Here is a 10,045-nt window from a genome sequence, read left to right as displayed (position 1 = left end):
CCCTCAGCCTCCATAAGGGCCGTGTCCCTCCCTCCCTTGGAGGAGAAGGGGATGCCTTTAACACCCATGTGCAAAATATATACAACTACGGGGTGGTTTTTCCTCATTAGTTGAATAAAAATCCACTTTTGGGCATGGTTTCCCCACACTCCTACAGCAGTGGGGGCTGCACAATGCCCCCTTAGTGGTGGGGGGCTGCCACAACAGCCAGTTCCTAGCTTTGGGGGTCCCCCTCCTTCCCCCGGACAGGGGATCCCTCCAGACAGGGGATCCCTCCTTCCCCCATCGATCTCCCCTTTTTCCCTGGGGTGGCTCCTGTCAGGGCCCGGCTCCCCCTCAGCGTCGCACGACGCCACAGGGAGGGCGGGAAACTCTTCCCGCCTTTCCCCCCCCCCCCCTTCGCGAGACCGTTGGGGGCGACCGTTGGGGGGGGCAGGAGGGGAGCACGCGCCGGCCGCGCCCCTTCGCTTCAGGGGCGGGGCGGGCGCGCCCTCCCCTTTTCCCAATTGGCTGGTCGCCTCGCCTATTTGCATAGCCTCGCCCCCTAGCGCTGCCGCACCCCCTTCGCCCTCTAGCCCCGCCTCCGTCGCCTTATAAGGCTCGGCTCCGCCCCCCCCGCCCTCCGCGCGCTGCCGTCAAGCGCGGCGGGGTCGCGCCCGCGCGGGCTTTTCGCCGCGGCGGCAGCGGCAGCGGGAGCCATGGCGGCGGCGGAGGCGGCGGAACCGGTGTCGGCCGAGGCGGTGCTGCGGGAGCTGGGGCTCTTCGAGCTGCGCTGCGACGGCGAGGACGTGTCTGCCAAGCGTGAGGGGCCGCGGCCGCGCCGGGGGGCTGCAGGGAGGGCCGGGGGGGGGGGAGGATAGGGCAGGGCCTTTGGGGGCGCGTCTGGGGCGAGGGGAGGGTTGGGGGGTGTCGGGGGGGCTGTTGGGGTCCAAGGGGGTGTTGGGGGGGCTGTTGGGGTCCAAGGGGGGTGGGGGGTTGTTGAGAGGATTTTTTTGGGGGGGGTTGGGGTATTTGGGGTGGATTGGGGCTATCAGAGAAGGTGTTTTGGGGGTGTTGGAGCATTTGGGGGGATCGGGGCGATCAGAGAAGGCGTTTTGGGGGGTATTGGGTGCGTTGGGGCATTTGGGGTGGTCGGGGCTATCAGAGAAGGTGTTTTGGGGGTGTTGGGGCGTTTGGGGGGGTCGGGGCGATCAGAGAAGGTGTTTGGGGGGTGTTGGGGCATTTAGGGGATTGGGGTTATCAGAGAAGGCATTTGGGGGGTGTTGGGGCATTTGGGGGGTCGGGGCTATCAGAGAAGGTGTTTTGGGGGGCGTTGGGGCATTTGGGGGGGTCGGGGCTATCAGAGAAGGTGTTTTGGGGGGCGTTAGGGCATTTGGGGGGGTCGGGGCTATCAGAGAAGGCGTTTTGGGGGGCGTTGGGTGCATTGGGGTATTTAGGGGGGCATCAGGGACGGTTTGAGGTGCTGGTGTTTGGGGGGATAGGAGAGAGGGTGCTGCGGTTCAGGGCTTGGGGGGGCTTTGGGGGTGTCAGGGAGGGGGGAAGGTTTGGGGGCGCCCCGCTGACACCCCCCCCCATCCCCGCAGTGGTGGAGCTCTGCCTGGTCCACGGCCTGGGCCCCGTCGCCCTGGCTAACGAGCTGCTGGCCTTCGTCACCAGCAAGGACTGGGGCCCGCTGCTCACCGCCGCCGGCCTGGCCGCCTTCGAGCACGAGGTGGGGCCCCCCCGCGCCGCCACGCGCCCCCCCGCCGCCACCGCTCACCCCCTCGCCGCCACCACCTCCTCCTCCTCCTCTTCCTCCTCCAGGTGCTCGCCAAGCGCGGCAGGAAAATCCCCCGGCGACCGGACAACCGCTACGCGGGGCTGCGCGACATCCACTCGCTCCAGGAGCTGTATCCTGCGCCGGCGCTGCCCGAAGGGGGATATGGGGGGGGGGGGGAAAAACCCAAATATTAATTGTGCCGCCCCAGAAGCGGCGTTGGGGGTAGAGGCTCCCATTTGCTCCCCGCTTTGAGCCCAGCGCGATTCCCGGCTCCGGCGGAAACGGCCGCCGCTTCCTGCCATCCCCAGCGCCCGTTCCTCCTCCTTAACGAGCGGCAGCCTTGACGAGGACGAGGAAGAGGAGCTGCTGGACGCCTACGCGACGCCCTCCAAGGTGAGCGAGCGGCTCCCGGCGCCCCGCAGCGGCCAGGCCGCCGGCGCCCCGCGATGCCCTTCCGCCTTCTCCCGCAGGACTCGCGGAAACGCGGCGGCTCCACCCCGGAGAACCCCCGGCCCAAGCGGACGCTCTCCGCCCGCAGCCCTTACGCCCTCTTCTCGCCCAGCAGCTTTTCCCCCAGGTGAGGCTCCGCCGGAGCGGGCGGGAAGAGCTGCCGCTCCGTGCTCGCGCTCACCGCTTCCCCCCCCCCCTTTTCCTTTATTTTCCCCGTCTCCCCCCCGGCGCAGCGCCACCCCTTCCCAAAAATACGCCTCGCGCGGCGGCCGGGGCGAAGTGGTGGCCTCGTTCGGCGCCGCGCAGGGCCCCTCGTGGAGCGGCGGGGGCGGCCGCGGCTGCAGCCTGAAGCTTTTCGCCCCGCCGGAAGAAAACCTCACCAAAAGCTACAAATTCATGTTCCAAAAAGCCCTGGATGTCCGCGAAGGTAGGAAGAAAAACGCCGCGGGGGCGGATACCTGCTCCGGGGGCGGATAACCGTGCCGGCGGGGGCAAATCCCCGCCGCGGGGGCGGATGCCGGGGGCTCCCGGTGGGACGCCGGCCCCCGCTGCCCCCGTTTCGCCCCCGTTTCGCCCCGCAGTGCTGTCGTGGCGGATCGAGGAGCTGGGCGAGGTGCTGAGGAAGCACCACGGGCTTGAGGATTTCGCCTCCGTGAGGCTCCCGGCGCAGGTAGCTGCCGCTTCGGCTCCGCGAGTCCTTCCCGCGCCGGCCTGGCTTGTCCAGGCCTCTGGCTTGTCCCTGTTTTTCCTTTCCTTTTCTTTTTGGGCTTCTCTCTCTCGTCCCCATTTTTTCTTTCCTTTTTGGGCCTCTCTCTCATCCCTGTTTCTTCTTTCTCTCTCTCATCCCTGTTTCTTCTTTCTCTCTCTCATCCCTGTTTCTTCTTTCTCTCTCTCATCCCTGTTTTTTGTTTTTGTTTTGTTTATCTGTTTGGGGTTTTTTTGGTGCCTCTGTCGTCCCCAGTTTTCGGGGGGGTTTTGTGCCTCTCTCTTGTCCGTGTTTTTTCTTTTGTTTTTTTGTGCCCCTCTTTTGTCCCCCTTTTTCTGTGCGTGCGCCTCTCTTGCCCCTGTTTTTTTTTCTTGTGCCTCTCTCTTGTCCCCTTTTCTGTGCCTCTTATCCCTGTTTTTTGTGTCTTTCTCTTGTCCTGTTTTTTTTACGATTTTCTTTTGTCCCTGTTTTTCTTTCTTTTGTACCTTTCTTATCCCCATTTTTTTCTTTTTTGCGGGGGAGCCTCTTGTCTCTGTTTTTTTTTGTGCTTCTTTTTTTGTCCCCGTTTTTTCTTTTGTTATTTTTGTGCCTCTCTCATCCCTGTTTTTCTCTTTTTTTGTGCTTCTCTCTTGTCCCTTTTTTTCCTCTCTTTTGGGGGGGGGAACACGACTTTCTCTTGTTTCCGTTTTCCTTTCTTTTTTCCTTTATGCCCCTTTCTTGCCCCTCTTTTTTTTTTTTTTGTGTGCGTGTCTCTCCTTTGTCTTCACTCCTTTTTTTCCTTCTTCTTTTGGGGGCTTAGCCGTGCATTTCGGTCCCTCCCTTTCTCTCGGGATTCAGGGATGCAACTTGCGCTCCTGTAGCTCCTTCTGCTCCCGTTCCCGCAGGAGCCGGTGACGGTCCTGGGCCAGATCGGCTGCGACAGCAACGGGAAGCTGAACGCCAAATCGGTGGTGCTGGAGGGCGACCGGGAGCACTCCTCGGGCGGCCAGGTCCCCGTCGACCTCTCGGAGCTGCAGGAATATTCCCTCTTCCCAGGCCAGGTGAGGGCGAAGCGCCGGGGTTTCCGGAAGGACGGTGGCGCCTGGCTCCTTCCCGCCTTCACCCGCTTCCTCCGGCTGCTTCCCAGATCGTGGCCATGGAGGGGACGAACAGCACCGGGAGGCAACTGGTGGCCTCGAAGATCTACGAGGTGAGCGCCGCCGCCTCCTCACGCGGGGTTTCGGGGCCGTTCCCGGCGAGATGAGGGTTGTTTCCGCCGCTCCGAAAGCGCCGGGCGGGAGGCTACGGAGCGCGACCGCGGCTTCTCTGTCCCCCTCTGCGTGTCCCCTCCTTTTGGAGCAACCAGAGCCAAAAGAGGGTTCCCCTCGCGCCATCGCTCTCCGTTTTCTTTCCGCAGGGGGTGCCGCTTCCCTTCTACACGCCTCCGGAGCCGGCACAAGGTGAGCACGAGCCCGGAAACCCGATTCTTCCCCTCTCGCGGAGCGGGATTGCGGCCGGGGCGGTTTCTCCCTTTCTGTGCAGCCGGAGCCTGTTAGCGGCAGGGCGGCGTCAGCTTGATGGCACAAACGAGCTGTTTTTAACGAGCCCCTTACGGGCTCCGTTCCCGGGCGTGATCCCGGCGGCCTCTTGTTTGGATAATCGGATCAGTTCCTCGTTGGGGGTTCGGGCCGGCCCAAAGTTTGGCTTTTCAGCGTTCCCCCGTTCTCTGTTTATGGGGGAAAGGTGCCGAAAAGCCAAACTTTCAGGCAAGGGTGGGGAAAAAGTGGCGAAAAGCCAAACTTTCCGGGGCGGAAAGGCAGCGAAAAGCCTGACACGCATCCCGGCGTCTCCGCAGACACGGAGCAGCAGATGGTCCTGGTGGCCTGCGGGCCCTACACCACCTCCGACAGCATCGCCTACGATCCCCTCTCCGACCTCGTCGACGTCATCGGCCGGGACAAGCCCGACGTCTGCATCCTGGTGAGGCTGCGGGGCGTTTCGGAGCGGCCGCTCCGCCGATTTTTGCCCCGGGTCCGGCAAAAATCCCGTTTAACCACGTGGCTTGAAGGGTTAAAAAAAATCCGGCGGCAAAAGCCCCTTTCGCGCCTTCGAATCGCGCGAAAGCCCCGGTAACCTCCCAACTGATGGCAAATCCTGCTCTTAAATCCCCCGGGAGACGCAACCTGACCTTCCCTCTCCTGCTCGAGGAGGGACGTGCGGCCGATGCTGCTCTTATCCGGGCTCCGGCGTTCAGATTTGGCCCGGTTGCTTTGGGATTAAGGGATAAAACTTGGTTTCAGCTTCTCCGAGCCAACTAATAAAGCAAAAAACCGCTTTTAGCTGGGTGCTTAAACGGGATTTTTGTCCGGAGAGAGGAAGAGCCGCCCGCGGCCTCTACGGGAGCATCGCTTTCATGCTCCGAGTCGGAAAAGGGACCTCGGGAGCCCTAAAAAAAGGGTGGAATGCTGCTACTTCCCCCCTTCCGCCCGGTTAAATTTGTTCCCCGGTGAGACGCGCGGGGCCTTTTTCTCCGGGTGTTTTTTTTTCTCACTGCGGTCGCCGTTTCTTCGCAGTTTGGGCCTTTCCTTGACGCCAAGCACGAGCAAGTGGAGGTAAGGCCCGCCCCGAAGGGGAAAGCGGGAAGCAGCCGGCTCCTTCCGGGGGCGAATCCCATCGGATCGGCAACGGGGCAGCTGCTGTGGGGGGTGGGGAGGAATTCTCCCCTAAACTACCTGTGTCCTGCATGGATTTACTGCCCCACGTTCCCGAATCCCCACGGATCTAAGGCTTGGCAGCATCCCAGCCACTTGGGGCGGGGGGGGGGGGAATCTGTCGCTCCAAAGCAGCCAGGCGCTTTCTCGCGGCCCCCTTCGGAGCGCGACCTTTCCTTGGACCGTGCCGCTCTCCGCTTGCAGAACTGCCAGCTCCTCGGATCCTTCGCCGACGTCTTCAAGCTCTGCCTGAAAACGATAATAGAGGGGACGAGGAGGTAGGGAGGGAAACGGAGCCCCCACGTTCCCGGATCGCCGCCGCTCGATCCTGGCAGCTGGAGCGCTCCTTCCCGGCACCCCCCGGCCTCTTTTTATGGGCACCTAGGGATGAATTCGTTCAACCCCAACGAACCTGCAGTGGGGGAGGCCGGTTAATCGGTGCGGTGCGGCAGTTGCTTCCCGCTTGGGCCCGTTCCGGGCAGGAATGCGGCCGCCGGTGGGAAGCAGTGAGCCAGTAGCCGGGATCCTCAGGTGCCGGGTGGGGAAACCGAGGCGCCGTTAGACCTGGATCCTCCTGAGAGAGGAGGCCCTGGAGCGGATTTCGGAGCCATTTCCGCTCACTACGAGTGGTAATTCCGATTCCCAGCTCCCGTTTTTTTTGTTTGTTTGTTTCCCCCCTCCGTGTCCTGCGAACGCTGGGAACGATCCGTGTTGTCCCGCGGCGCTGCTTCTCCCCTCCCGGTGGTACCGAGGCGGGGAGGAACGGCGCAAACAAAGGACAAACGAGGCTTTCTTCCCCGCCGGGGCGAGCGCCGCGCGCCGCCAGCCGCTCTCATCCGCCGCCAGACTCCGGCGGCGGCTCCCGCTTCTCTTTTGGGAAAACAAGGACACCGGGACACCTCAATTTTAGGAGCAGGGATGCTCCGGGGTGCTCGGACCTCCGCGTGCCGCCCAAATTTCTCTTTAAATCAGCCCAAATTCAGCTTAAGTTCAAACCGGTCGGTTCGTTTTCGGTGCCTGGCTCTCCGCGCGCCCCCTCGTTAGGCGAAAACGAGGCCTCGTTCTCCGCGCGCTGGGATTCGGCTTTGAAGGCCGGATCCGTGACCCCGGTGGTTGTAAATGCGTCCGCTGATGAGGAATTGCGATCTCTGGGAACCCTCATCATGGCTGGATCCGTGCGTCTCCGAAGGCGCGGCACGGTCTGGGCCTCGGGCGTGGGGTAGCTCCGCCACCGGCTTCGCAGCTTGGGTGGGAAAAGGAGATAAAAAGGAGGTGAAAGATGGGATTTGGGGGGCTGTAGCGGGATTTGGATCCTCCTGGAGCCCAAGCCCCGAATCCGGGGGGGTTTCTGAGGCTGCTCGTCCGCATGGAGTGGGCGTCCGCCACGTGTTGGTGCCTGGAAAGCCGACCGGGAAGCAGGCGAGCCTGCTCGGCTTCCCACCCGCGCCGTTAACGCGGCCGCTCTCTTCCCGCCAGCGCCGGCTCCCAGCTCGTCTTCGTGCCATCGCTGCGCGACGTCCACCACGACTACGTGTATCCGCAGCCGCCCTTCGCCTGCGCCGAGCTGCCCAAGGAGGACAAACCGGTAACGGAGGCGAGCGGGATCTTCCCAGTGCCGGGAATTGAGCCCGTCCTCGAGCGGGACGCGATAGCGGAGCGGGTTTGGTCACTTTTGGGGGTGGAAAGCGGGGTTTTACTTGTGCATTCGCCCTCAGTCCATGGAGCAGACCCATCCGGAAAGGACCGGCAGCGGTTGCTGCCGGGAGAATCCGTCTGGGAGCTCCTTAAGGAGCTGAGGCTTCCCGTGGGAGTCCAGCCACGATTGGGGCTGGCAACTCGCTTCGTTTGAGCTTCCTCGCGGGTGAGAAGCCAAGAGCAGCTGGGAAACCTTTTCCAACAGGGAAGAGGAGCTGGGAACGGAGGTCCTGGCTGCTCCAGCCCGTGTCCCGCTCATGGGGCTCCCCAGGACACAGGGAAATAGGGAATGCCGTAAAAGATGACAAGACGGATCTGCTGGGAAAAAGGCACCGTTTGATCCGCGTTGGAGACCTGGGGGCCCCTACGCGGCTCCAGACCCTCTTTTTTCCCTCGTTTAACCCATTTCTGACCGTGTTTCTTCCGCATCGCTGTCGGGCAACTCCCCCGGCATCCGGGTTTAGCTGGATTCGGAGATGCCAGTGCCTTTGCCGCGTTTACGGAGCACTTTGCGGGAGAAAAACACCCCCCCTTGACGTCGCTGCTCTCCCGTTTCAGCGCGTGCACTTCGTCTCGGACCCCTGCACCCTGGATGTCCACGGCACCGTCTTCGGCTTGACCTCCACGGACCTGCTCTTCCACATGGGAGCCGAGGAGATCAGCAGGTGGGCACCGAATCCCAACTCCAAACCCGCCGGATTTCAGCCCCGGCTGCAGAGAGAAGCCTCGGTTGCTCCCTCCGGGGCCCTTTCGCTCCGCTTTGCTTTGCTTTTCCGGCAAACAAAACGCCACCGGCGTCTCTCTCTCTCTCTCTTTCCTCGGGCCGGTTTTCTCCTGGCATGATCCGTGGGTGGACTCGGAGGCAGAGCTGGCCTGAGCCCGCCGTGCCGGGCGGAACAAAGCGCTTCGTTAGCCGCTGGCCCGCGTCGCTAATTAAAGCCCGGCGCCTCGTCGGAGCGGTGCAGCCCGGCGACCTCGGAAGCGCTCCCCGTCGTTTCCCCGCTTCCTCGGCTCTTCCGCCAGCTCCTTTGCCGTCTCTTACAGCTCCTCGGGGATCTCGGACAGGTTCACGCGGATCCTCAAGCACGTCCTGACGCAGAGGAGGTGAGGCGAGTTCCCGGGGCGTCCCGGAACGAGGCGAATCCTCCCTGCCGCCCCGCTCGGAGCGACGTTTTTCTCATGGAAAAACGCTCCTTTTGGAACTCGATGCCCCTCTAGATGGGCGATTCGGGGGGCGTTTCGTGCCGTTACGTCTTCCTGACGGGCCTGCGCTGTCCCGCGGGATGTAACTGGGTCAGATTTTCCAGGCCGACATCCCAAGAGCGGCCGGTAGATGCCTAGCGAACGGGGATAAAAGGAATAGGAATATGTTGCCGCTCCGGAACAATCCAGTGTTTTTTGCAACTCCGTAAATCAGCTCCGAGCTCCCACTTTATCCCCTCTTGGCCGGACTGTAAAAGACGGGCGGCCACAGGCCGATTATAAACTGACCCCGAAGCCGCGTTCCACCGCCCAAACCGAATCCGCTTGGGCCGCGGAGGGGCCTCGGCGCTTCCGCGACGCCGGAGGACCCCCGGAAGCGCCGGCTGACCCCTCTCCGCCCCGGCAGTTACTACCCGCTCTACCCTCCCGCCGAGGAGATGAACGTGGACTACGAGACCTTCTACAGCCACGCGGCGCTGCCCGTCACGCCGGACGTCCTCGTCGCCCCCTCGGAGCTGCGCTACTTCGTCAAGGTGAAGCTCCGTCCTCTGCCGTATCCCGCCGGGAATCGGCGGCAAGCGGTGGCAGCGGCGGGGGGGCGGGGGGGGTTGTTGCTAACGCGACGCCTGTTTCCTCCCGCAGGACGTCCTGGGCTGCGTGTGCGTCAATCCCGGGCGGCTGACGAAGGGGCAGGTCGGAGGCACCTACGGCCGCCTGTACGTGCGGCGGTGCGGCGGCGGCGACGATGCTGAGGGCCGGCGCCGGAGCCCCTGCGTCGCCGCCCAGGTGGTCCGGATTTAAGGCGGCGCCGGCGGTGGGAGACGGGACGAAGGCCGGCTCTCGGGCCCCTCTTCTTCCTCCGCGTGGCCTCGGGGGGGGGGTTTGGGGCCGCTTTTCCGCGCCTTTTTGCGCCTGCGAGGAAAAGGAAAACGAACATCGGAGCCGCTGGACTGCGTCGGTCCTTCAGGGGAGTGAATTTCTGTTCAAACGCTTTGAATTTCCATATAAAAAGGAAAAAAAATAGGAAAAAGGAAAAAAAACAAGTGCACAAAACTCAAACGTCCCCTTTGCCCCCGGCCCTCGCTTGTCGGCGCGATAATCCGCCGCGCTTCCCCCGGGATGGAGCTGTGGGGCCTGAATCCTCCTCCTCCGTGGGGGAACACCGCTCCCAGGCTGCTTCCCGGCCGCTTCCTTGGCGGTTCAGTTCGGAAGCGGCGGCTTTTAGGCAGCGCTCGGCACCCCGTGACCCCTCGGGGCAGCTCGTCGCACCCCCGTTTCGGCTCCTCTCCGTGAGGCTGATTTGCGATTTTAACGAGCGGAAGCTCCAGCCGGGAGCGTTTTAACCCGGCAGCGTCCTTTCGAACCGGGTTAATGATTACGGAACTCGACCTCTCGGGCCGGGAGCTCGTGCCGGCGGCACCAACGCTCCGGCTTATTCCTCCCGGAGCTGAACTGCGATCCCATGAGCGAAGGTTGGCCGAGAAACCAGGTGGGGGGGCAAATCGGTGGTGATTCCCGGGGGGGGGGGGAGATTATTTTGGA

General features: G+C 63.0%; 1 protein-coding gene across 3 annotated transcripts; it reads left to right on the top strand.

Annotated features, from left to right (window-relative positions):
- Window positions 1–22: 22 nt before the first annotated feature.
- On the top strand, window positions 23–9,546 carry POLA2 (DNA polymerase alpha 2, accessory subunit). Of its 3 annotated transcripts, XM_067314837.1 has the most exons (18): window positions 23–801; window positions 1,584–1,711; window positions 1,804–1,889; window positions 2,098–2,152; window positions 2,230–2,336; window positions 2,443–2,636; window positions 2,791–2,879; window positions 3,800–3,955; window positions 4,042–4,104; window positions 4,312–4,354; window positions 4,750–4,874; window positions 5,468–5,506; window positions 5,810–5,883; window positions 7,082–7,190; window positions 7,859–7,965; window positions 8,345–8,404; window positions 8,910–9,036; window positions 9,146–9,545. In XM_067314837.1, exons 1-18 carry the CDS (start codon window positions 699–701, stop codon window positions 9,302–9,304), a joined length of 1,824 nt encoding a protein of 607 aa, XP_067170938.1. In that variant the 5' UTR covers window positions 23–698; the 3' UTR covers window positions 9,305–9,545. The 3 variants fall into 3 exon arrangements, with proteins under 3 accessions (XP_067170938.1, XP_067170939.1, XP_067170940.1); XM_067314838.1 differs by lacking the exon at window positions 5,810–5,883 and having other exon boundaries at window positions 9,146–9,546; XM_067314839.1 differs by lacking the exons at window positions 8,345–8,404; window positions 8,910–9,036; window positions 9,146–9,545 and adding an exon at window positions 8,167–8,314.
- Window positions 9,547–10,045: the final 499 nt, after the last annotated feature.

Source organism: Apteryx mantelli, chromosome 37 (assembly GCF_036417845.1).
Source record: "Apteryx mantelli isolate bAptMan1 chromosome 37, bAptMan1.hap1, whole genome shotgun sequence".
NCBI classification, from domain to species: domain Eukaryota; kingdom Metazoa; phylum Chordata; class Aves; order Apterygiformes; family Apterygidae; genus Apteryx; species Apteryx mantelli.
Note: the sequence above shows the minus strand (reverse complement) of the source record. Positions and strands in the feature narration are given on the sequence as shown.

Bases quoted from the DNA above. Each gene is read 5' to 3' on its own strand.
- POLA2 (XM_067314837.1), top strand. From the start codon at position 699: ATGGCGGCGGCGGAGGCGGCGGAACCGGTGTCGGCCGAGGCGGTGCTG. The intron at 2,637-2,790 runs GTAGGAAGAAAA...TTCGCCCCGCAG, and splicing joins AGCCCTGGATGTCCGCGAAG to TGCTGTCGTGGCGGATCGAG. The intron at 3,956-4,041 runs GTGAGGGCGAAG...GCTGCTTCCCAG, and splicing joins ATTCCCTCTTCCCAGGCCAG to ATCGTGGCCATGGAGGGGAC.